At 38.2% G+C, this 26,424-nt stretch overlaps 1 protein-coding gene and 1 pseudogene across 4 annotated transcripts in view; one reads left to right on the top strand and one right to left on the bottom strand.

Moving 5' to 3' along the window:
* LOC113416249 (cystathionine beta-synthase-like protein) overlaps positions 1-7,675 on the top strand; it is a 47,501-nt gene extending 39,826 nt beyond the window's left edge. For 2 of the 4 annotated variants that reach the window (XM_087967553.1, XM_087967552.1), the window contains exons 12-17: positions 1,311-1,388; positions 2,658-2,792; positions 4,032-4,140; positions 4,981-5,065; positions 6,632-6,676; positions 7,499-7,675. In XM_087967553.1, the coding sequence (XP_087823679.1) occupies positions 1,311-1,388; positions 2,658-2,792; positions 4,032-4,140; positions 4,981-5,065; positions 6,632-6,676; positions 7,499-7,608 (562 nt within the window). In that variant the 3' untranslated portion in view covers positions 7,609-7,675. The remainder of the gene's footprint in view (positions 1-1,310; positions 1,389-2,657; positions 2,793-4,031; positions 4,141-4,980; positions 5,066-6,631; positions 6,677-7,498) is intronic. The other 2 variants (XM_026674017.2, XM_026674016.2) reach the window with 1 other exon arrangement.
* A 3,356-nt stretch (positions 7,676-11,031) lies between these two features.
* LOC113416219 (protein FAM200A-like) lies at positions 11,032-12,321 on the bottom strand (annotated as a pseudogene).
* Between the last annotated feature and the right edge of the window lie 14,103 nt (positions 12,322-26,424).

Here is a 26,424-nt window from a genome sequence, read left to right as displayed (position 1 = left end):
GTCCTCAGCTTACATCCACTAATTCAGTGACAAAGTTATGCCAGAGCTTTAAAGATGGACATACAGTATATAAAGTCGTTGAAGTTCCAGCTGTTGCAGCACCGCTGCAATTACATGGTCGTAATCTAGGTGCTTGGGAGCCCAACTCACAATTACGACATAGCAGAGAACAATGGTCATGTGCTTACCATTTGTGATCTTCCCTGCCAGCGGTAAACTGGTGGGGACAACCTACATTGGGCTTCCCAAGCTGTCCCCAGCCTCCCTTGATTCACAGGTGGCCTGCACGGCACCTCCCAAACCTTCCAGCCTCTCCCCCCACACATTACACTCCCCCCGCTCCACTGCATGCACTTGCCTGGGGTTCCCATCAGATAGATTATGATGTCTGCTAGAATTTCTGTTGCTAAGCGATGCAGTCATATGACTGCATCGCTTAGCAATGGCAGTCCCAATCCCATTTGCTATCATAATTGAAGGACTACCTATATTTATATTTAGGGTAAGCCTTGAGACAAGGACATTCATGAAGAGGAGTCAACTTTTAAATGGCAACTGACTGAAGTCCTGTTCCTTTTTTCCCCATGCATCACACATTAAAAATTACTAGTTTTTGATTGCAGTCACAGATACTGTTGTGGAGCGGCGGTTACAGAAGGAGACAAAGCCAGGGCTAGGCTAACAATACTTTATTCAGTGAATAAAGGGTCGCCGCGGCTTCAGAGGCAATCTGACAGCCAGCTGGCGGCGACAGCTGATGCCGTTTGACAGCTCCCTTTTATAGCGGCTGTCAAACGGCATCAGCCAATGGGAGCGATCGGCGCTCCCGCTCGGATGGCGGACCAGAAGGGGAACTTCAGGCAGGTTCTTAATACACAACAGATACTATCTTGACTTTTTAAATCCCCATGTGAGAGCTGTGGGCAAGTGAGACCAGCTGCTTGTGCATTCCAGTGTGGCTGTTGCTTCTCTCAGTTATGGCAACAAGAGGTTGCTACTGCTCCATTCTACTTTGCAGTCTAAAATCAAGTTTTTCAACATCTCAGCCTACCCTTCCCATTGCTGCTGCTTTAGATGCTTTTGACTATCAGAAAGAAGTAATAGTAAAGGAAATAGTCCTGTAAAAAGCTTGTTCGATCTGTGGAAGAATAAATCAATAAAGCTTTTCTGCTAGCTACATGTTTAAAATAAAAATACTTTTATCATTTTCTATGACATTGTATCTCACATTATCCTTATTGGTTGTTTACATTTAAAGTAGATGTCACCTAAATTGATGTTTATGACTTAACTATCTTGGTGATTTTTAGGTCTAAGTTTTTAAGTGACAAATGGATGATCCAAAGAGGATTCATGAAAGAAGAGGATGATGATATTAAGAAGCCTTGGTGAGATGATAAGATCTATCATAATTTAATAAAATGCAGCACGTTTCCCCAAGTTTTAAACCTAATGGAACCATCTTGTTGGCTTCTTTTCTTGTTTTCTCCGAGTATATGGGTATAGTTTAATTTTTCTTTTCGCTCAGCCTGGATCTGTGCATGCTAACTGAAGGCAATACTTCATGTGTCTGAGAAAGTAGACACTAATAAAGTTGTTAGTTTTTAAGCCAGAAGGAGCCTTTTGAACATATTGATAGTTAATCCTTTCAAACAAGATTTAAAATCCAAGCCAATAATTCATTCATAGATTGAAGATTCTTGATGGCGGCTAGTTCATTCGTGTCTCCATTCCAGTTGCTAGAGAACATGAACAGGAAAGTGCTGTTGTGAAAGTTCTCGATTGTGAACTTCCCACAGCATCTAAATGGCAATGGTGAGAGGCAGATAGGTCTTTGATCTGAACCAGGGTTTAACTTATCTTTGATTGATAGAAGGAAACATGCTTTTTCTGCCTTGGTACCCACCTTGTGGTACATCCTTCCCTCCAAAGTTAGATTAGTTCCATTCCTTTTGATATTCTGAAAGGCCCTCAAGTCCTGGTAACGTTATCAGGTCTGAAGCTCCCGGGATGCTGGAAACCTGCTGAGATGGATTTTGTTGTTGAGATGGCCATTTTTATTCCTCTAATTACCTACAGTTTGTATCATTGGCTTTTTATATTTATTAGTATGGAAGGCTTACACTTTATATCTGCAACTTTTTGTATTGTTTTATTTTATGGTTGTGCACCTTCCCTAGTCACTTTTGGTGAGATGATAGCTATATAAATTTGATAAATAAATACATAAATAAAATTAAGTTTAACAGCATTTATATTTATTCCTTATTTAAAGAATAATCTATAGCTAAGGACACATCTGAGAATGTAGGAAATGTTGTAAAAATATATCATTTTTATTTCTCTTTCTTTCTTCCTTTGATGTCAGCAACAATAAGCTGTCTATACAAACTGTGCAACTTCCTGTTTGGCTCACAGCAGCACTGCTCTCAGTGATATGGTGATGGTATACACAAATGCAAATAGAAGGGGTATCTGAATCATACATTCAGTTTAAATGACCTTTCCTGGAAGTGAGTCAGGGATTAGCTGCTGTATTTACTCTTGAATACAATATAACACCATATAGTCTTTTCAGAAAAGCTTAAGTATAAAAAAATGCAATACAGTTTGTTCTTCTGTGCCTGAACTGTTAACGATATTTGCTCATTTCCTAGGTGGTGGCATGTGAAAATTCAGGAACTATGCCTGTCCGCCCCCCTAACTGTACTGCCAAGTGTTACCTGCGAAAAGACTATTGAAATACTCAAAGAGAAGGGATTTGACCAAGTACCAGTTGTGGATGAATCTGGGTATGTACAGTCTTCAATATTTTCTTCCTTTGTTCCAAATAAATCCATTTTCTGAAGAGTATAATGCCTATCTCTGTCCCATTGGGAAGTTATTTGTCTTTTTTGATTTTTTTCAAGCAACATCATGTCAGTCATGCTGTGGGTTTTCTGGTACAAATTGCTGCAATGTGATTGAATGGCAAAAGGATACCATATAATGTTGCTCCTTTGGCTCTCTGCTAATTGAACTTGCATTCAGTTAGCAGAACCTAAGAGGCCGATATGGGTAAAGGTTAGAGCCTGATGCAGGCACTTGGCATAAATGAAATGGGCTAATCAGCTGAAGCAACAGATTCTCCAACCTTATTTGTGTCAAGTCACAAGGACTGCATGATAGAATGGTACTTCCTTAAGTTTAAGGAGAAAGTGGAGCTAAGGTTGCTGCTTTTAAAATCTGCTTTTAAGGTTGTGACATGTTTATTATCTTTTAGTAGAACTGTCAAGAGAACTAAAAATGGCCCATAAAATTATTAACCGAGTTCTTATTGCATAGCCAGGTAAATAAAAAGTCAGTGGGATGACCAACCTGTCCAGGACAAATTGTGATCTGAGCAGGGTTGTTCCCAAAGTTCACCCCAGTTTAATAAACAAGGTTTGTTTAGTAAGTCTCTCATATAATCGGTACTAACAGTAGCTCAGATGTAAAAAGTCCTAGACACTGTCTGACCCAGACAGTGTAAATTATAGTGAAAGGTAAACAATGAGGAAGATGTAACAAAGAAAGAAATATCATTGTACTCTCACCTAGTCTGGCAGATCTATTTCAAATTATCAAAAGCTAACTCCAAAGTTTTAGGAGCTATGCAGACACAGTCATAAACTTTGGTTTAAAACAGGGATGCCCAACCTTGGCAACTTTAAGACTTGTGGACTTTAACCCCCAGAATTCCTCAGCCAGGTTTGTTTGCTACCGTTTTCATCCTGAAAAAATTCAAAATAGATATTTATTTTTAGAGGGCAGTAATGTAAGTGGAGCAGGTCAAGGTGGGGAAGGATCAACCTCCAGCAAATTGGGAATTTCAAAATTCTCTCCTCCCCTCTGAAAATGGTGGTTGGGTTGATAAAAGAAAGTAACAGTGTGAGATCAGTGTACTTGTCATCTGAATTTGTGGAAATGTTGATGTGAAGCTTCTAAGTTTTTTTTTAAAAAAGCATTGATACTACTCATTCAGTGCTCTGCTTGGGGTGTCCTTTTTTTAGACTGATTCTGGGGATGGTTACTCTCGGCAATATGCTCTCTTCAGTGCTTGCTGGTAAAGTACAGCCTTTGGATAAAGTCAGCAAAGTCATCTACAAGCAGTTCCAAACGGTATTGTGCCTTCTGTATATGTGTTTGTTTCTATTTCCTCCCCCACCCCCATGGTATGTAGAAAAGTTTCTGAAAATCTCACACATTGATGCAGGTTAAGGAAAGTATACACACTTATCTCACTCAGAGCAACATTCAGAAAAGATGTTTACATGCTTCAAATATTGGGTTCTAAAAAGAAGTTTTAGTGGTACCAGTGAACACAGTGTTGAGTATTCAGCTTCTAAAGCCTGACAAAAGCGACCTTTCAGTCTGGAATACTCTTTCTGTACACTGAAAATGCCTTTTGACAGAGGTTTTAAAATTATTAACAATACTATGGCAAATATATAGAAGCAAAATACATGTAAATTTAAGGGACAGAAACGGTAGTAGGAATCATTGTTTTTGTTGTACATAATAAATTGAAATTACGTGAAATAAAAAATGTATCTCTGTACTTTTTAATGTGCAAGTGTTAAGAACTTCCATGTATAGTCTCATCCTGCCTTCACTATGAAGCTACAACACAAATGCTGGAATGATAGTTGGTTGATGCTATAAGTTTGTTATTGTGGAGGTCTGTGCAGTGTCTCTAGTAGACAAAATGCTTAAATTGCAACCCCACACAGGGTTGATGGTATCAATTCACGTATATCCTGATTTGCACAGAAAAAACACCCCATAAACATATAGTACCTGTGATTTTTTTTAAAAATAGCTCATGAATACATACTCTTTTTTTTTAGTCTTGTTGGAAAACTACTAGGTAGAATGAGGATCAGAGTTCTTATCTAAATGTGAATGGCATGTAAGAAGTAATAGCAATGTCTTTTAAAATCATGCAACTTTCTGTTACAGATTCATTTGCAGGACAACTTAGGAAAGCTCTCTCATATTTTGGAAATAGATCATTTTGCTCTGGTGGTACACGAACAGATTCAATGTGAGTATAAGGTTATTATTTATAGACTGTTCCAAATCAGATTTTGTCTTTTAAACTAGCATGTTTAGGACTGTAAGTTACTGAATTTCTAGTAACTTACAATGATTTAACATTTTCCATTAAATAAATTCAAATAAACCCATAGCCATGAAATAATGTTACTTCCAGCTTCTCCAATCCAGTGGGTTGAGCTGTTTTAAATCTTGGGTTGGACTGAAAAGAGTAGTCTATAAAATATAACATCTATATTAATAGTGGTACAACCAAAACTTTAACTGAAAGGTGTTTTTTAACTTGAGCAATGGTATTGATTCTAGTCCTGCCCTCATTACAATGCTATGCCTGCCTGTCATATATTTTTTAGAGAAAATGGATTGTGCACTGATTTTTACCCCAATCTTCCATAACAGAACATAATTTCTAGAATCATCTATTATATATATGTTCTGGAGTATGAAAAGCCTCTAAGCTCCCAATTTAAATCCTGGGATGAATCTGGATTTCTTCCAGCTGCTTTCCATGATTAATACATAGCATCAGAAATTAATGGGTGAGCAACTCAAGACAAGGAAGATTAGAATCTCATGACTGATGTATATATAAAGGAATAATAGCATTAGAAGTAGCCTGCTCTTTCTTCAAAGTAACCCATATAGTTACTAAGTGACTGTGTCTTCAAGGTCATTGTTAATGTATAACTATCTATTCAATACATTTTTCCTAAGAACTCATAACTGCAATTAATTAATTAATATCTTTAATTGATATCTTTCAAATTTAGTAGCATATGCTGGAACTAAATGATTTCTTTTGCTATTCATGGTTTGCTGAAATTTTCTAGAAATGTTGCAGTGAAAATAACATAATTCTTAAGAATAACTAATTTATTATCCTTTAAACTTCATTGTAAAAGCTTGTATGATAATAAACTGATTATTCCTTAAGAACTCAGAAAATTCTCTATTATGGCACTTTTTGCCACTGTTGATCCTTGATTTATTTATTAGTTTACTTTAATTTTTATTAATTTATATAAAATAAAAATGCTTTCATGCAGTTAATCACCTGAGATTCAGAAACTCCATCTATCTCCATGTATTTACTATCCTTTTGGCAGAGTTAGGCAGAAAGCCTATCTTTAAAATATATGTCAGCTGCGTATCTTCATGTGTGTTGGGAGTCCATTGTCCTTGTTCATTTAACCTACACTTCCTAAAAGGTTTTTGCCGTCCAATGGAAGGACACAATCTTTTCATTAGATAAAAGAAATTTTTTGAATCAACTGTTAGATTATGAAGCTGCTTCAAATGTTCAATCGGAAGGTCCAACTTTGTTAACAGGGTTGCACTTAATGTTTATTTTTTGAGGGAGGAGGATTGAGGTCTACAATGAATGGAGCAATATGAACATTGGGCTGATGTACTGCCATGTACGTGGGCAGAGCCAGGGTTTTCTGCATTCCCTTTCCCAGTGTTTTATGTTAAATCTTGTCTTTTGTCATTGTTGTTTTTAAGTATGCTCTAAACTTAATATTAAAACATTTCTGTATCTTCCTCAACAAAATAGCAGGAAACCAGAACCTGGGGTGGAGAGGGGAGACTATTTGGAAAGGTATGCAGAAAATCATAGGTCACGTGTAGTCTTCTATCATAACTTGTGGAGCCTGGTTTTACAGTGACAAACAAGTCACAAATATAAAATTCACAGAATAGACAATATTTCTCAACCTCAACAACTTTAAGACATGTGGACTTCAGCTTCCAGAATTCCCCAGTTGAAGTCCACCAAATTTAAAGTTGCTGGGTACTGGAAACATGAGAATAAAAAACTCACCACAGAAAATCCCCCACTTTAAATCCTAAGTTTTACAGTTTTCTCACCCACTGTTAACAATATGTTCTTTATTATTTTTAAGTGGCTTTTATCTTTCAAATTATGGCTGTGGCTACCACAGAAAATAAACCAAAACTGGCTATTCTAAACCCAAAAGAATGCCCAGTTTATCCTCAGAAAGACCTTTATTGCACCTTGTGCAGAATATGGAAATGAAATCAATACAAGGTCATTCTGTTTTCAAAAAAAATGTGCATAAGTTGAGCCAGTGGCATCACAGAGATGCTAGCAGACACCTATCAATAGCATAAATAGACCCAGTTTCCAACAGCAGAACAAGGAACAAGGCAATTCCTTAGTTGCTATCATCTTGGAGTACTTTCTTTGTTTCTCTACACGGGACGTTCTGACTAGGAGCTCTGGTAGATACTCATCTAAGACATTAGGAAGGCATCTGTTTAGGAAAATCTAATGTTAGATAACTGTGTGCATGTATAATTTATTGGTCTGTAAATGTAAGATAGGAATTTTATGTTTTAAAGTGCTCATTGGAAACAGTTTCACAAAATCAGACTTACAGTGTTCTCTTGTGTCTTCTAGATCACAGTGATGGTGAATCTAGTAAAAAGCAAATGGTGTTTGGTATTGTTACGGCAATTGACTTGCTGAACTTTGTGACTGCTGAGGAACAGAAGAGAAAGACAACCTAAGTTCAAGAAACACATCAATGGGGCTCGTTTCATTGGCTTTTCACATTAAAAAAATCTCTCTCTTCTTCTTCTTTGCTTCTTTTGTTAGAACAATCTAGAAAAAAATCCTTTTGGACAAAATGAGAGTCATTATAAACCATTGTTAGCTTTTAAAAGGTAATTTCTGGAATGTAGCAAGCACACTGAAATATAAGGACACTGGGAAGTTTTAGGATGAATAGTTTCAGTGAAGAATTGCTTTGTTTGCACATACAGGTTGTGAAGGCACAGCTGAGTTGGAGAGGACTAAGGCCTGAATGATCAAGCCATCATAATAGGATGGCTATGTGACAGCTTCCCAAAGCCCACTGCTAATCCTGCTTCCACATTATGGTGTGGTCTAGAAAGTCTTCCATTTCTTACACTGTACTGTTTTGCAGCCTAGAATGGTAGATAACCTTAATCTTTTAGAACTTGACCACTGTCAAACATATTGGCTGTCTTCTAGTGCACGAAAGAAAACACAACCACTTCCTAACCCAATATTCATAAAGGAATTGTCTTCGTGTGTATCAAGAGGTTGAAATATAAAATTACATGAGCGATAGGGAATGTGGTATGAAAACATCTTCTCCATTATGATTATTTTAAGCTCTTTTTACAGATGCTAGTTTATCCAGATGTTTCTGCTGAATTCGATATTCCAACCCTCAACATTAAGATGACAAAACATCCTTTATTCTCCCTATTTACTTTCTGAATTCTTAATAGCAATGCCCTTCCTTATTCTGGTTAAATTATTGGTGCAAGGGGAAGTAAGTAATTGCTTTGACAGTTAGTAAAAAATGAGGGGGGAAATTCTTTAACTGGTACATGCTGTTTCTTCTCTGTATACATTGTGTATAATCAAAGATAATTTTGTGTACTTGAAATACTACCAGCTCATAGCCCAGCCTCTGGCAGCATCAGAAAACACTGTATTTTCTCTACTGTTAAATATTCTAATGTTCTATTAAATCTATTGTTGGCTAACTTGATTACTAATATATTTGTTCCACAAAGACCAAATCAGAATATTTAATATTAAAGTATTATATCGGCACATTATTTTAACTGTCCAGCATCACATTGGCCAATAATTGTTATCTCTGCTTTGTTTATGGGTATGCTATGTTACTTTAAATGAAACTTGTTTAGCTGGTCTTAATAGTCTTAATAGGGAATAACTGCAAACAAATTTAGCTGTTTTCTGATTCTTTTGGTAGTCTCCTTTAATGCAGGATTTTTTTTCTTTTCTGGCTTACTTTAACCTCTACTGGAAGTTTTAAAGAAGTGTGCTACCTGTATTAATACTGTACTTTCTCTAGTCTCTTGTTTCATTGCAGAAAAATCTTGACACAAATCAAGGACCCAGTTATCTGTACAGAAGTTTCCTGCATGTGTATGGAATTCACATTATGATATAAAACCACTAAAAGGCTACTGTAATATTATAAATGATGAATTACTATTTGGTCTCAAAAATATTGCTCAGCATTCAGCATTCCAGTAAGCATTTCTGGTTCTTTAGGACCATGAAAGGGTCTTCTGTCTGTTTTTAAAGTTTGGATTCTGTGTCATGTTTATTCCAAATTTACTACAAATAATTAAATAAATGTTTTGATAAGCTAGTAAAGCTGGAGTCTATCTAGTTTGTCTTAGAAATAATTCTGATGTGTTGGGGGTGAGGGACATGTTGGTTTATGTGTGAGTGTTTGTATAACAGTATTAGTTAATAACTATTAAATTGTTTTAAAGGAAGATAGTGATATAAAATAAGAACAGAAAAAGTGAAAGCTAAAACTGCAAAAACAGGAAAAACAAGAATAGGTAAAAAGATAATCTTTACAGCAGCTTTATTCTGTTTAGAACATAACTCTTCTTTCTATAACCTTGTCTGTTCATGAAAACTATACGTTCATTTTTTTTCTAACAAAATTCATGAGGGGTTTCCAGTCAGTAATAAACAGAAATTGTAGATACTGGTTTTTTTATCAAAGAACCCAATCTTTCATACACAATATCTTATTGCAGTTATCATATACAAAAATGAAGTCCCATGACTTTTTTTCAGCTATTTGTCCATCAGTCCTAAAGATAAACCTTTAGTTTTAATTGTTTAAAATCCTCTGAATCTGAGTGTATTTGGATAAAAAAATAGCTTTTTTACATGTCCACAAAACAAAATAAATGTCCTTTCTTGTTCACATTTTCAGTATGAATTTGAAATGCCTGTATTCTGAACCATTTTTCTAATGGTATATAGCAATGGTAAATCATTTTCTTCTCAAATTCTTTTGAGATTATAACATAAAATATATATTTATATAGACATTCCCTCAACTTCTGGCAAAATTCAGTTGAAACCTCTGCTGTTTAAAAGTAAAAAAGTAAAGTAAAATCACATCTTCCCGGTTTGAAATGGGATCTTTTTTTTTTTTTGCTTTAATCTTTCAGTCAAAAAAAAATTCTCCTTTTTGCAAGATACTAATATGAATCTAAGAATAATTACATCTACAGGTGAAACTCGAAAAATTAGAATATCATGCAAAAATTCATTGATTTCAGTAATGCAACTTAAAAGGTGAACCTAATATATGAGATAGACTCATTACATGCAAAGCAAGATAGTTCAAGCTGTGATGTGTCATAATTGAGTTGATTATGGCTTACAGCCATAATCATGAAAACCCCAAATCCACAATCTCAGAAAATTAGAACATTGTGAAAAGGTTCAATATTCTAGGCCAGTGGTTCCCAAACTTTCTCAGTCCACCGCCCCCTTGGTGCTACAAACTCATCCTCAGTGCCCCCCACCCAGGGGTGGGATTCAAATTTCTGTGGGCGTGGCTTAATTTGAGGACATGGCCTGCTGGTCATGTGACTGGGTGGGCGTGGTTTGGTGACTGGCAAATCAAATACAAGTGGTCCTCATTTAATGGCAGGTTGCTTAGCAAGTGTTCTAATTTATGACTGGCCTCCCCAGATCTACTTGACCTATTTTTGGAGTTTTGACAGCCATGCACACACACACACACACACCCTTCTAACCCAGCTGGTTGGACTAGATATCTCATTCACTTTCTCCTCCCTCCCTTTCTCTTTCTTTTCTTTTCAGTCTACCTCCTCCTTGGTGCTACGAACTCATCCTCAGTGCTCCCCACCCCCACCCCCTATAAACAGCATTATTCGGAATAGCGGTTTGCACGACCCACCAAAGAAGATAGTAACAGTAAAATTCAAAATTGTAACAATTAATTGCACATTTATTCAAAATCCAATTTAAAAATCTTTTAAGTTAATGTTAATTCAACAAAATGGTTGCACATGATCCAGTGATACCAGGTTTTTAAAGTCTGATAGTCATTTATCAGTTTAAGAATTTACTGAACAGTGAAGCAGTTACTAATGCGATGGATGTGCTTGATGAATTGATACCAGTTTCCTAATGTCTTGTTTTAAGTCACTTAGCAGGAGTCTTAAATCACCATGTTCAGTAATCTGGAGTCGATTTCTTGCTTGGAGAGAAGTTGGATGACCACACTGAAACCACGTTCCACCAAATATGATGTTGGAAATGCAACAAGGAGCTTCTTTTAGTGCAGGATAGCAATCAGAAATTTCCTTCTGTAACCAAAACTCTTGGTACGATTTCTTAAACTTTGGCTTCAGCTCAATGTCATTTTTCAGTTCTATTAGTTGTTCCTCCACTACCCCATCTTCCTCAGTATCTAAAAATGGATTTATCACCCAATCTGGAATTTCCATCAAAAGATCCTGATACCGCTCAGACATATCTTTATGCAGCATGTCCAAATGGTCACAAAAAACATGCAGATCATCACCTTGTATCCCACCTTTCTTTTCTAGCTCAGACAAGCTTGGAAATTGGTATAGCTCACAACGGCCTATATTGCGCTTGCATAGAGCTAACTTTGAAATAAATGTAGAGATGACAGATTTGGCCTTAATAAGATTGACTTCATTTCCTTGCAACTGCAAATTCACTTCATTGAGCTTTGTAAACAGTTCTGATAAATAAGCAATGCCGTGCCTGATCTCTTTGAGTTCATCACTGAGCAAAGCATTCTTGCCTTCAAAAAACTCCACAACAGTGTCAAAAAGATTGTAAAAGCGTCTCTAAACAGTTGCTTTTGATAGCCAACGAACTTCTGTATGAAGCAGCAAACGATCCAAATCTTCATCATTCTCAACACAGAGCTCTCAGAATAGTCAATCATTGAGAGCATGTACTTTAATTTTGTTCACTGCAGTAATGACAGTGTGTAATGACTTGTTGAAGCAATCACTGAGGTTTTTTGCAACCAGATGTTGGCGATGAATGACACAGTGAATGGTAAAGACATTTGGCACTGCTTTTTTCAAGTAAGCAACACACCCACGGTAGCGACCAGTCTTTGATGGTGCTCCATCAATTGCACAAGCAAGTATGTTGGTTAGTGGAATTTCCTTGTCTTTGAAGAACTGCTCAACAACATGAAATATTGACTCCCCTTTAGTATATTTATTTAGTTGCCTTGCAAATAACTCTTGAGTCAAACTTTCGTCTTTAATAAAGTGCACATAAGCAAGAAGCAAAGATTCATTGCCTGGCAAAGTTGATTCATCCAGCTGTAATGCAAAGTCTGTTGCCCATAGTATACTGCACAATACATCTTCCACATTCTCAGCCATTTCATCTATGCGTCTTTGAACTGAATTGTTACTGAGAGGAATCGGCAAAGCATCTCTGATTAGATTCTAGTAGTGAATAGAATCAGAGATGCTTTGCTGATTTTTGTTCATTTGTTTTATGTCCAAGTGGAGTGGTGCACCAAATCAATGGAGTGAGCCTGAGAGAAGGAAAGAAAAGAGGTAGAGAGGGAGAGAGAAAAGAAAGAAGGAAGAAAAGGGAAAAGGGAAAGAAAGAAAAGGGACAAAGTGGGGAAGGGAGGGGGAGAGAGAGAGACAGAGAAAGAGACAGAGAGAGCTGATGTATCAGATTGAAATGAGGTCTAGTTTAGAGACCCTTTCCCATATTGAAACATCTTTGCCAGCACATTGAAACATCTTTGGCTTCTATTAATTAAAGGTTTTGTGGACGAAACATGGCCAAGACTATCAGGAAGCTCTCACATTTTGTTGAGGCTTTAAACAGGATCCATTGGACCAGATCTCCACCCTAAAAATTACTTTTCCCCAATGTATTACAGTGCCAATTCTGAAGAAGGCAAAACCAAAATGTATTGGTAAATTACAAGGAGAACAGACACACACACACACACACACACTCCCTTCTAACCCTGCTGGAGCAGGTGATTGGACTAGAATAGATATCTCATTATCTTTCACTCCCCCTCCCTCCCTCCTTTATTTCTTTTTCTTTCTGTCCCTTCCACACACCCCTTTCTTTGTCCCTTTTTTTTCTTTCCCTTTTTCTTTCTCTTTCCCTCTCTCAGGTTCACCCCACTGACTGCTGCACACTCCGGTGCAAGGGGCCTAATGGGGTGAGCTTGTGGGGCCTCACCTTGAATACAGCTGTGATGGGACGTTTGAAAAGGAGAGCAAAGCCACTCTGGCTTTCCTCCCCTTTTCAAACATCCCGCTGCCGCTGCGTTCAAGGCAGGCATATCGGGAAAGCGGAGGAAAGCCAGAGTGGCTTTGCTTCCCTTTTCAAACATCCTGCTGCCCTTGCATTCGAGGCGAGGCCCTGCACATTCACCCAATTGACTGCTGTACACTCCAATGCAAGGGGCTCAATGGGGTGACCTGCGGGGCTTTGTCTTGAACGCAGCAGTGGCGGGACATTTGAAAAGGAGAGCAAACCCACTCTGGCTTTCCTCCACTCCCGCCACCACTGCGTTCAAGGCAGGCACGTCAGGAAAGTGGAGGAAAGATGGAGTGGGCTTGCAGAGTATAACTCACCTAGATCAGATGGTGGTAGAAAGGTAGGGCGGGCGGGCTGGTGCTGGCAGCGATGGGCAGGAAAATGGGAAACGAGCGCACATGTGCTACATGAGTGACTGGGCGGGGTGGGTGGGAAATGCTGTCAGTGATTGTTGCGCATGCGCAATAAGGACTGACAGCAGAAAATGGAGGAGTGGGCAGGGCCAGACAGGGGCTCTTTTTGTCGGTTCTTCAACCTACTGGAATGTTAACAGTTCTTGCGAACTGTAAAATCTCACCCCTGAATTGTGCCCTGTGAGTGGCCCACCTCCAGCGCCCCCCTGCCACCTCTTAGTGCCCCCCTGCTGGCCCCCTTGCCTCTTACCACCCCCCTAAGGCATCCCACCGCCCACTTTGGGAACCACTGTTCTAGGCTCGAAGTGTCTAATCAGCTAATTAAGCCATAACACCTGCAAAGGGTTCCCGAGACTTTAAATGGTCTCTCAGTCTGGTTCAGTAGGAAGCACAATCATGGGAAAGACTGCTGACCTGACAGTCGTGCAGAAAACCATCACTGACACCCTCCATAAGGAGGGAAAGCCTCAAAAGGTAATTGCAAAAGAAGTTGGATGTTCCCAACGTGCTGTATCAAAGCACATTAATAGAAAGTTATGTGGAAGGGAAAAGTATGGAAGAAAAATGTGCACAAGCAGCAGGGATGACTGCAGCCTGGAGGGGATTGTCAGGAAAAGACCATTCAAAAGTGTTGGGGACTTTCACAAGGAGTGGACTGAGGCTGGAGTCAGTGCATCAAGAGCCACCACACACAGATGGATCCTGGACATGGGCTTCAAATGTCGTATTCCTCTTGTCAAGCCGCTCCTGAACAACAAACAACATCAGAAGAGTCTTACCTGGGCTAAAGAAAAACAGACCTGGTCTGTTGCTCGGTGGTCCAAAGTTCTCTTTTCTGATGAGAACAACTTTTGCATCTCATTTGGAAACCAAGGACCCAGAGTCTGGAGGAAGAATGGAGAGGCACATACTTCAAGATGCTTGAAGTCCAGTGTGAAGTTTCCACACTCTGTTGATTTGGGGAGCCATGACATCTACTGGTGTTGGTCCATTGTGCTTCATTAAGTCCAGGGTCAACACAGCTGCCTACCAGGAAATTTTGGAGCACTTCATGCTTCCTTCCACAGATGAGCTTTATGGGGATGCTGACTTCATTTTCCAGCAGGACTTGGCACCTGCCCACACTGCCAAAAGCACCAAAACCTGGTTCAATGACCGTGGGATTACTGTGCTTGATTGGCCAGCAAACTCGCCTGACCTGAACCCCATAGAGAATCTATGTGGCATTGCCAAGAGAAAGATGAGAGACATGAGACCAAACAATGCAGAAGAGCTGAAGGCCGCTATTGAAGCATCCTGGTCTTTATTTATTTATTTATTTGATTTGCCAATTGTTTACAAGATAATAAGTATAAGTGTATACATAGTTGTGAATAAATGAAATGGGTACATATAAGAAAAATAAAAGAATAAGAGAAACAATAGGACAGGGACGGTAGGCACGTTGGTGCGCTTATGCACGCCCCCTACAGACCTCTTAGGAAAGGGGTGAGGTCAATAGTAGACAGTCTAAGGTTAAAGTTTTTGGGGTTTGGGGAAGAAACTACAGAGTCGGGTAGAGTATTCCAGACATTGACCACTCTATTGCTGAAGTCGTATTTCCTGCAATCAAGTTTGGTGCGGTTTACTTTGAGTTTGTATCTATTGTGTGCTCTTGTGTTGTTATGGTTGAAGCTGAAGTATTCATTGACAGGTAGGACATTGCAATGTATGATTTTATATACCATGCTTAAGTCAGACCGAAGACGGTGTAATTCAAGGTTTTCTAGTTCTAGAATTTCAAGTCTGGTGGGATAAGGTATTCTGCAACGAGTAGAGGAGTGGAGAACTCTTCTTGTGAAATATTTCTGGACTTTCTCAATTGTGCTAATATCAGATACGTAATGTGGGTTCCAGACTGATGAACTGTATTCGAGTATTGGTCTAGCAAATGTTTTGTATGCTCTGGTTAGTAGTGTGATATTACCAGAGAAAAAGCTACGTAGGATTAGGTTAACAACTCTTAATGCCTTTTTGGCTATGTAGTTGCAGTGGGCTCTAGCACTTAGATCATTAGAGGTGAGTATTCCAAGGTCCTTTACAGAGCTTGGGTCATCAACAAGATCTTGACTATTCAGCTTGTATTTTATTTTCTGATTTTTTTTGCCAATATGTAAGACAGACCATTTATTTGTTGATATTTGAAGTTGCCATTTGTTTGACCATTCTGATACATAGTCAAGATCTTTTTGTAGGGTAGCAGTATTGTCTGTGGTATTGAACAGCTTTACATCATCAGCGAAGAGAACGCAATTGCTCTTAATATGATCACAGAGGTCGTTTATGTAGAGTATGAAGAGAGTTGGTCCTAGAACACTGCCTTGGGGGACACCACTATTGACAGGTACTGGATTTGATAGGACGCTCCCGATTTTGACCATTTGTTGTCTGTTTGACAGGAATGCTTCTATCCAGTTATTCAGTTGTCCAGAGATACCATAGGATTTTATTTTTAGGAGTAGTTTGTCATGTACCACTGAATCAAAGGCTTTACAGAAGTCTATGTAGATTGCGTCTATTGCTTTGCCCTGGTCGAGTTGTGTCGTCCATATGTTTTTGCAGTGTAAGAGTTGCAGATTACAGGATAGTTTTTTTCTGAAACCAAATTGTTTATTGGAGAGTAGGTTGTTTGTCTCTAAGTGGAGGATGATGGATTGGTTAATAATTGATTCCATGACTTTACAGGTGACGCAGCATAAGGAGATTGGCCTGTAATTTTCAACTAGGCTTGGGTCTCCCTTTTTGAAGATGGGGATGACTGTGGCTTGTGACCATAGGTTAGGCAAGGAGCTGGTCCTGAAAGATTTCATAACACCTCAGCAGTGCCACAGGCTGAGAGCTTCCATGCCACGCCGCATTGAGGCAGTAATTGCTGCAAAAGGGGCCCAAACCAAGTACTGAGTACATATGCATGCTTATACTTTTCAGAGGTCCGATATTGTTCTATGGACAATTCTTGTTTTATTGATTGCATGTAATATTCTAATTTTCTGAGATTGTGGATTTGGGGTTTTCATGAGCTGTAAGCCATAATCATCACAATTATGACAAATCACGGCTTGAACTATCTTGCTTTGCATGTAATGAGTTTATCTCATATATTAGTTTCACCTTTTAAGTTGCATTACTGAAATAAATGAACTTTTGCACAATATTCTAATTTTTCACCTGTATATTATCAATCTTTAGTCTTGTCTTAAAATGCTGCTGCAAAACTTTATCCCGTCTTCCTGACATCTTTTGGAATATGTAATATTCTCACAAATCTTGTATTTATTCAGCATAATTTATCAATTTTTGCATCTGTATTGCCCCCAACACAATCCAAAAGATATGATGGAGTGTGCAGCTAGAGAAGCACTGTTGGGGAGATTTCTGTCTTCCTCCCAAAATTTCTACTTTGTCATTAGTTAGTTTTACATCTTGTTTTATACAACTTTCCATCTTCTTTTATCTCCTCTTTTAACTTTACAAGTTTTTTATCCATTCTTTTTTTCAAAAGCAGACAATTTAGCATAAAGTGATTCAGCTATCTTTTTACCCAGTTGCATAAACATTTTCAGAAGCAAATCTGCCCATGCCCTTAATAGAATAGAATAACAGAGTTGGAAGGGACCTTGGAGGTCTTCTAGTCCAACCCCATGCCTAGGCAGGAAACCCTACACCACTTCAGACAAATGGTTATCCAACATCTTTTTAAAAACTTCCAGTGTTGGAGTATTCAGAACTTCTGGAGGCAAGTTGTTCCACTGATTAATTGTTCTAACTGTCAGGAAATTTCTCCTTAGCTCCTTAATTTCTCCTAAATTGCTTCTCTCCTTGATAAGTTTCCACCCATTGCTTCTTATCCTGCCCTCAGGTGCTTTGGAGAATAGCTTGACTCCCTCTTCTTTGTGGCAGCCCCTGAGATATTGGAACACTGCTATCATGTCTCCCCTAGTCCTTCTTTCATTAGACTAGACATACCCAGTTCCTGCAGCCATTCTTCATATGTTTTAGCCTCCAGTCCCCTAATCATTCTTGTTGCTCTTCTCTGCACTCTTTCTAGAACCTCAACATCTTTTTTACATCATGGCGACCAAAACTGAATACTGTATTCCAAGTGTGGCCTTATCAAGGCATAATTCATCTCAAATGGCACTCTATATATACAATCGGTGTCATAATTAGTATCTCTAGTTACAGTCAACATCACAGTCTGGCTCATATTTATCTTTCATTTGTAAAATCCAATTGTCTGCACACTTTAGAGAAAACATCAGTGTCAATTTGTTTGCCTGTTTTAATTCCAATGTGTTCAAAAGCACGTTTGTTTTGTGCTAAGGCACAAAAAATGCAGAAATTACATAAATCGGGAGAGTTTCTTTAAGTCCAGAGAGTATCTGATAGATTTATTTTTCTGGGAGCAGAGGCCCATCTTTTGAGAGGAGAATTTGACCTCAGAAAGGGCAAAAAGGAGTCATGTCTGGAGAGACTGCCAAATTCAAAGCCCTCATAGAATGGAATGGAATGGGGAATGAAGAATGGGGAATAGAATTTGTCTCCAGTGCATAAGTTCTCAATGTAAAGTAACATAAGATACCAATAGAAAAAAGATATTAGAGAAGGATAATAGTAATACAGCCATACTACATGAGTAAATATTCTTTTATATGACAGTGCTGTGGTAATTGGGTATTATGAATACTTTGAATACTATGAGTATGAATACTATGATTCAGAATGGCAAAAATTAATTCATTAGCTGGCAAGGCTTAGTTGCTTCCCAGTAGGATTGGTATGACAAAAACAAATTGGGAGGGAAGGGAAGGGAAGGGTGGAACGATGGTCTATCTCAGGGGTGTCCAACCTTGGCAACTTTAAGACTTGTGGACTTCAACTCCCAGAATTCCTCAGCCAGCTTTGCTGGCTGAGGAATTCTGGGAGTTGAAGTCCACAAGTCTTAAAGTTGCCAAGGTTGGACACCCCTGGTCTATCTGATAATGGAAGAAATGGCAGTTTTTCCTTGGATTCCCTTCCTCCTGCATCTGATAATTCTGGAAGATCTCAAAGAAGAAGCCAGTAGGTGATTTTTTGTGGCCTAACAAGCAGATACAAATAGAACCATTGATTCCGACTGCCCTCTTTTATTCCTAGTGCAAGTACACAAAACACTGGCTAAGCTGAACTCAGCATGTTCCATTCAGAACTTGAATGATAAAGAACTTTAATCCAGTGCATTACTTTCATAAAAAGTGATAAATACCCCTCAGGGTCATAAAAATGTAGCACAGAATAAAATTACAATAAAGAGGATCAATAGTTCTGCCTTTACTTTTCAGTAACTAGGTTAACTAGAGAACCAGAGCTCAAAAACATTACAACTTTTTTGTCACATCATCAGGAAAACTTATAACTAGGCTTAAAACCAATCAGTTTTGTAGCAAATATCAAAACACAGATTCCTATATTACTATTCCACACTGGAAATTTGTAAAGAAAATCATTTTGCCATTTTGGGGGAACAAAAGTCAGAATGACATTTGTACCGTGGATAGAGCTGTTTGTGGATCTTTGGTGAGATGTTGAACAGAACTCTATCACAACCCAGCTTTCATTTCTTGGTGAGTCTCCCTTCATTTGAAGTAATTAAGATTATTCAACATCATCAATATTGAAGTAAATTTCAGATGCCTTCAGTACCAACTTGACCGTTGCCCAGGTAGCAAAATATCTTGGATTAGACCTGCAGATCATTAGCCTTAAACTGCTTGGGAAGAGAAGAAACAGAGAACTCGTGAGGAATTATCTAGTTGGAATCTCATCATTTAATTGCAATTATAGTCATGGTTTCTATTCAGGATTTTTTTGAAAAAAAGATCTTGTACCGAAATAGCTTAATATGGGTTATCTAGATCAGTGGTTCTTAACCCTTTTGAAAGAATTGCCCCCTTGAGCCATTGAGGAAGTTATCATCACCCCCCTCCCCCAACATAACCTCTCAATCACAACACAAGGAAATAATTCTTCAATTTATGCAAACACGTTTTTTGTTTTCTTTAAAATTGTCATCAGGACATATTGATGCAAATTATTTATGTTCAGTCTTTTTCCCATATCTCAACGGTGTGAAAAATTTTGATGCCACCCATCACTTTACTCCCAAACTTCGTGATACATGTATTTCATTATTATCTTATTTATTCAAGACACTTAAATGCAATGGCCACTGAAAACAAAATTCAATTGCAAGAAAATGAAATGCCCGAAAAAAACAGTAACATTTAATGATTTAATTCCAAGTGAATTTTAAGACGCAAAAAGAAATATAAAAAGGGCATAAGAACAGACCGCAATGCAGGAACTAAGAATTTCAAGATGAAAACTCTGAAACTAAATTAAGATTCGAGGAAAATAAAAAATAAAAAAGATTTAAAAAAACTAGCAATTCTATTATCGACAGTATGTGGTTCCTTGTTTGTTATCAAATTTTTACAGAAGGAAAGCAACAAAAATCAGAGCGACAAATTTAATGGATAGAGTGATAGAGGCTGCTGCGCAACACGCATGAAGATGAGCGATGCCTATTCACATATGTACGGCGTTCTGTACTGAAGCTAGCTGGAGGAACATTTTAAAACACAGTTCAATCCACTAATAAAAATGAATCTGGTGTTTTTGTACGACAGATATACAGTGGTTCACTGTACGAAAAAGTCTCAAAAGTGTCCCCAAAACTTCTTGTTCCACTGCCCCCATATTGTCCCCCTTCCATTCCTTCGCTCTCACGTCACCCCTTTTTGTTCCATCACCCCCCTGAAAAACGAAATCGCCCCCTGGTTGGCAATATCGCCCAGGTTAAGAACCACTGATCTAGATGTGAGCTCAGGCAGTACGCTTAAGCCAAAAATGAACCAAAACAAAGACTTAAAATGGAGGCTTGCAAATCGAAGAAAGCAGACTTTATATTTGATCAAAGTTAAAGCTGGGCAAGAAATTCCTAACACATCAAAAGAGACATGGGAGGAAAATTCTACATTTATTTATTTATTATTACTATTCCCTTCAAGTATCTTATATTTATTTGGAAAATAAAGTTTTGCCTTCTTGGTTACTTGGAAATATGCACTGTCAGGGTTCCAGCGATTGCCCTAATTAAACCATGAGCCAAGCTTTAAAAGAATCCAAAAGATTTATTAGGAGCAACATGTCAGCATTGACCCATATGAAGCCAACTCTGACACACTTGATTTATGGTCACCTGTGACCCTGTTTTCCCCCACCCCCTTGGGTGTGTCATAAATCAGATTCTTCAACGAAGCACGTTCATGGGCTAAGTGTCATCAATCAACTTCTCCAGTGAAGATTTTTGTGGGCAGAAGATCTGGTAGCCTAGCTACAATCTTTGTAAGAAAGCATGGAATGTACTTCTGGTTTTAATTTCCATACTGCTCCTTCAGGCTCCCCCCCCCCACACACAACTGCTTATGGCAACTCGAAAAAAAGCTTTACAAATTGACATGCACCTTATAGAAGCTTTGAAATTTAGAATGTGCCTTGATGCCTTGAACAACTAGATAGGCAACTAAAAGTGCAGTAGATAAGACCTCTCTGGGCATGATCACATAGAATACGTATTTCACTTTTGAGACTTTTGCCTGTAATCCAGCTGTCTGGATTAGTCCCTGCAATTTTCTTGGTGAGATTTTTCAGAAGAGGTTTGCTATTGCCTCCTTCCTAGGGTTGAGAAAGTGACTGGCTCAGAGTTATCCAGTTGGCTTTGTGCAAAAGATGGGACTAGAATTCATGCTATCCTGATTTCTAGCCTGATGCCTGAACCACTTCACCAAACTGGCTCTTGTGACTAGCTCAAGGCACTGATATGAGGGTTATGCCTCTCAATGAGTACGCTACCCAAGCCATCTCAAGAAATGGCTATAGTTCAGCCCAGTATCCACAGGGCAATGGCAGAATGTGTGGCTAGAGATGCCTTTTTATTTTTCTGATCTTCCGTCTTCCTCCCTTGCCACCAGATCAGCACTGTTTTCATTGCATATCGTACAATTGGATGTGCACCCAAAAGGTAATAGTTTTATAATATAATTGCACTATTTGCACAATTAAAGTCACTGAGTTGGCGGAAACTGCCTCTGAGGCTGGGATAGATGTTTTAGACTTAAAATGCCCTTTTACATCTATTTCTTGGCAGCCAATGAAAAAAAGCAAATTGACAGAAGGAAACAAAGCTAGTTTTAACATGACTATCACCAGTCTGGGTTTTATGAAAGAGCTTTATGGTTTTTACATTCATTATGGTTTCATTGAATTTTATTACTGTGAACCTGATACAGTTGCTTTGAGTTTGACAATATATGGGAGAAAGGAAAGAAGGTGGGACGGGGTTAAAGGTCTTATATTGAGTTACAATTGGGATTGTCAAAATTTCCCTTACTTTCTGTAAGTCCCATGTTCCAGGATTTAGGAATAAAGTCTTTGTAGTATGAAATTGTGTGCAATTATACTGCAGATTCACCAACTGCAGGATCTGGAAGTCATAGATAGCAAATTAATAAGAATACAGTAAAGTATTCTTATTAATATGCTATCTATGACTTCCAGATCCTGCAGACAGAAATGAAGTTGTTATCACTATGTTTTCCTATTGCCAATATCTGAAGTAAGAAGCTCAGTGTAATGATGCATTGCTCACTTCCTCTTTTGCTACAGGCAGCATCAGGCATTTAGCTACTTTGTTCAGCTCTGATTTTGAAAGTAGACATGCCCTTTTGCCAAGAAATGACATAATGATAAATTTTGAATATATTTGTACATTATTTGCAGTCACAAAAATATCACAGAGCAGAGAAACTATTTCCCTGCAGATGTGCTCACTTGTAAGCTTATTTACAAGTCACAGGTTTGATACATCCATTTATAGAATAGAATAGAATAGAATAGAATAGAATAGAATAGAATAGAATAGAATTCTTTATTGGCCAAATGTGATTGGACACACAAGGAATTTGTCTTGGTGCATATGCTCTCAGTGTACATAAAAGAAAAGATACATTCATCAAGAGTCAAGAATCATAAGGTACAATACTTAATGATAATCATAGGGTACAATAAGCAATCAAATCATACCAGGAAACAGTCAATATAAATTATAAGGATACAAGCAACAAAGTTATAGTCATACAGTCACAAGTGGGAGGGGATGGGTGATAAGGAGCGATGAGAAGATTAACAGTAATAGTTGTGCAAGCAACTACAAGCAACTCAATCTGCCTGCCTGCTTTGCCTGATTTTGAGTAAAAGTTGTTCTTTTTTTAGTAAAAAAATCAATATTTACATAAATATTTGCAATGTTTACATACAAGCCACGCCCAGTCAGTCACATGACCACCAAGCCATACCCACAAATTAGGCCACACCCACAGAGCCCGGTTGTTAAGAAATTGGAATCCCATCCCTGACTATCCCTATTGGCAAAAACAGTCAAGTAGATTGAGTTTATTTAACCTAGACTCATGAAGAGATAATATCCAATTTGGAATCCATAAACTGTGCAAAATAAAAATGGTTAATGTACAAGTAAGAAGCATGATTTGTGTATTCTATAGGTAATTCATATCGTAGGAACTTTTGTTTAAAAAGGCCTTACTTGTTGTCCATCTTGATAGTTGTCTATACTTAATGTCTGCATTGCCATCATGGTTACTGAGATGCTTTGAAGTCAAATCATGTCTTAGTTCAATTTTTTTGCTGCAAAGAAACCAGCCAGTCACATGACCACCAAGCCACGCCCAGTCAGCAAGCCACACCTACCCAGACACATGACCACCAAGCCACACCAACAAATTAGGCCACGCCCACAGAACCGGTTGTTAAGAAATTTGAATCCCACTCCTGAAATACTTAGGGATCATTCATACTCTGGCCAGTGTATCTTTTCACTTTTACCATTGGGCAGAAGGCACAGAAATATAGCCAGCCAGACAAACAGGTTTAAAAACAGCTTCTACCCATGGACTGTCAGACTCCTAAACACAATATAGCACCACAAACAGATTAATATGACAGATTTCACTGGTGGCAGTGTAGTGGTAATATGTATATACCATGATATTTTATTTATTTATTTATTTTTATTTGTCAATTGCTTACAAGATAATAGGTATAAGTAAAAACATAGTTATGAATACATGGATACATATAAGAAAAATAAAAAATATATATAAAAGAAACAGTAGGACAGGGATGGTAGGCACGTTGGTGCGCTTATGCACGCCCCTTACAGACCTCTTAGGAAAGGGGTGAGGTCAATAGTACACAGTCTAAGGTTAAAGTTTTTGGGGTTTGGGGGAAAAAAAACACAGAGTCAGGTAGAGTATTCCAGACACTGATCACTCTGTTGCTAAAATCGTATTTCCTGCAAGCAAGTTTGGTGCGATTAACCTTGAGTTTGTATCTATTGTTTGCTCTAGTGTTGTTATAGTTGAAGCTGAAGTATTCATTGACAGGTAGGACATTGCAATGTATGATTCTATACTTAGATCGGACCGAAGGTGGCATAGTTCTAGGTTTTCTAGGTCTAGAATTTCGAGTCTGGTGGCATAAGGTATTCTGCAACGAGTAAAGGAGTGGAGAACTCTTCTTGTGAAATATTTCTGGACTTTCTCAACTGTGTTAATATCAGATATGTAACGTGGGTTCCAGACTGATGAGTTGTATTCGAGTATAGGTCTAGCAAATGTTTTGTACGCTCTAGTTATTAGTGTAATATTATCAGAGAAAAAGCTATGTAAGATTAGGTTAACAATTCTTAATGCCTTTTTGGCTATGTAGTTACAGTGGGCTCTAGCACTTAGGTCATTTGAGATGAGAATTCCAAGGTCCTTGACAGATTTTGGATCATCAACAAGGTCTTGACTATTCAGCCTGTATTTTATTTTCTGATTTTTTTTGCCAATACGTAGGACAGAGCATTTATTTGTTGAGATTTGAAGTTGCCATTTGTTAGACCATTCTGATACATAGTCGAGGTCTTTTTGAAGGGTAGCAGTATTGTCTGTGGCATTGAATAGCTTTACATCATCAGCGAAGAGAACGCAGTTGCTCTTGATATCACAGAGGTCATTTATGTAGAGTATGAAAAGAGTTGGTCCTAGAACGCTGTCTTGGGGGGACATCACTGTTGACAGGTACAGAATTTGATAGGACCCTCCCAATTTTGACCATTTGTTGTCTGTTTGACAGGAAAGCTTCTATCCAACAATGCAGGTGTCCAGAGATACTATAAGATTTTAGTTTTAGGAGTAGTTTGTCATGTACCACTGAATCAAAGGCTTTACAGAAGTCTATGTAGATTGCGTCTATTGCTTTGCCCTGATTGAATTGTGTAGTCCATATGTTTTTGCAGTGTAAGAGTTGCAGATTACATGATAGTTTTTTTCCTAAAACCAAATTGTTTATTAGAGAGTAGGTTGTTTGTTTCTAAGTGGACGATGATGGATTGGTTAATAATTGATTCCATGTCTTTACAGGTGATGCAGCATAAAGAGATTGGTCTGTAATTTTCAACTAGGCTGGGGTCTCCCTTTTTGAAGATGGGGATGACCGTGGCTTGTGACCATAGTTTTGGCAAAGAGCTGGTCCTGAAAGATTTTTCAAAGATTATGCTTAGAGGTTCGGCTATGGCAATGGGTAGCTTTTTTAAGAAGTAGGCACATATTCCGTCCGGTCCAATAGATATAGATGGTTTTAGATTGCGCAGTGCTTTTTCAACAATGTCTTCTGTAAAATCGACATGTATTAGATCATTGTAGTTGTCTGTGGTTCGACTAGGAAATACTGTGCATGATCCACTCCTATTTACAAATACTGAGCCAAAGAATGTGTTAAAGGTTGGCTTTAATAGTGTCGTCGTTGCAGTCTTTACCATTAGGTCCTTTCAGGGGTGGGATGGACCTTGAGTCTTTTAGTTTGTTGTTTATAAAATTGTAGAAAGCGCGGGTGGAATATAAGATCATGCACCAGAGTAATATACATGTTGCACAGAATATGACGTCCATATGGAAACGTATGACTAGTTTTTTCCTCCTAACTACTTGTACAAGAATTATTATTCATGTTGTCTTGTATTCTTGTATGGACTGCATCAGTCGAGGCTAAATCAATTTCATGGTATACATGATGTACAATGACAATAAAGGCTTTGATCTTGAACTTTGAATTTATGCACCAGAAACAAATTCCTTGGCCAATAAAGAATTATATTCTGTTCTGTTCTGTTCTGCTCTGTTCTACCCCTACCCCTACCTCTTATCTTATCCTATCCTAGATTGGAATGTTGGGGGGGGGGGGGAGTATCCTTTGATATTGTTGCCAAGAAAATCTACATGGAATTAGATTCAATTTGAAGGAGAGGATAGCTTCACTGACACAACCAGAATAATAGAGTTGCAAGGGGACCTTGGAGGTTTTCGAGTCCAATCCCCTGCTCAGGCAAAAAAAAAAAAAAAACATTTCAGATAGATGGTTGTCTAATCTTAAAATCCTCCAGTGTTGGAGCATCGACCTCTTCCAGAGGAAAATCGTTCCACTGATTAATTGTTCTCCTTAATTTCTCCTTAATTCTAGGTTGCTTCTCTCCTTGATTAGTTTTCATCCATTGCTTCTTGTTTTGCCTTCAGGTGCTTTCGAGAGTAGGTTCACTCCCTCTTCTTGTGGCAGCCCCTTAGAAATTAGAACATTGCT

The sequence above is a fragment of the Notechis scutatus genome, chromosome 5, assembly GCF_049901735.1.
Source record: "Notechis scutatus isolate UNSWTSFEM ecotype Mainland chromosome 5, rNotScu1.2, whole genome shotgun sequence".
In the NCBI taxonomy this organism is placed as follows: Eukaryota; Metazoa; Chordata; class Lepidosauria; order Squamata; family Elapidae; genus Notechis; species Notechis scutatus.
This window is presented reverse-complemented; position numbering and strand designations above follow the sequence as displayed.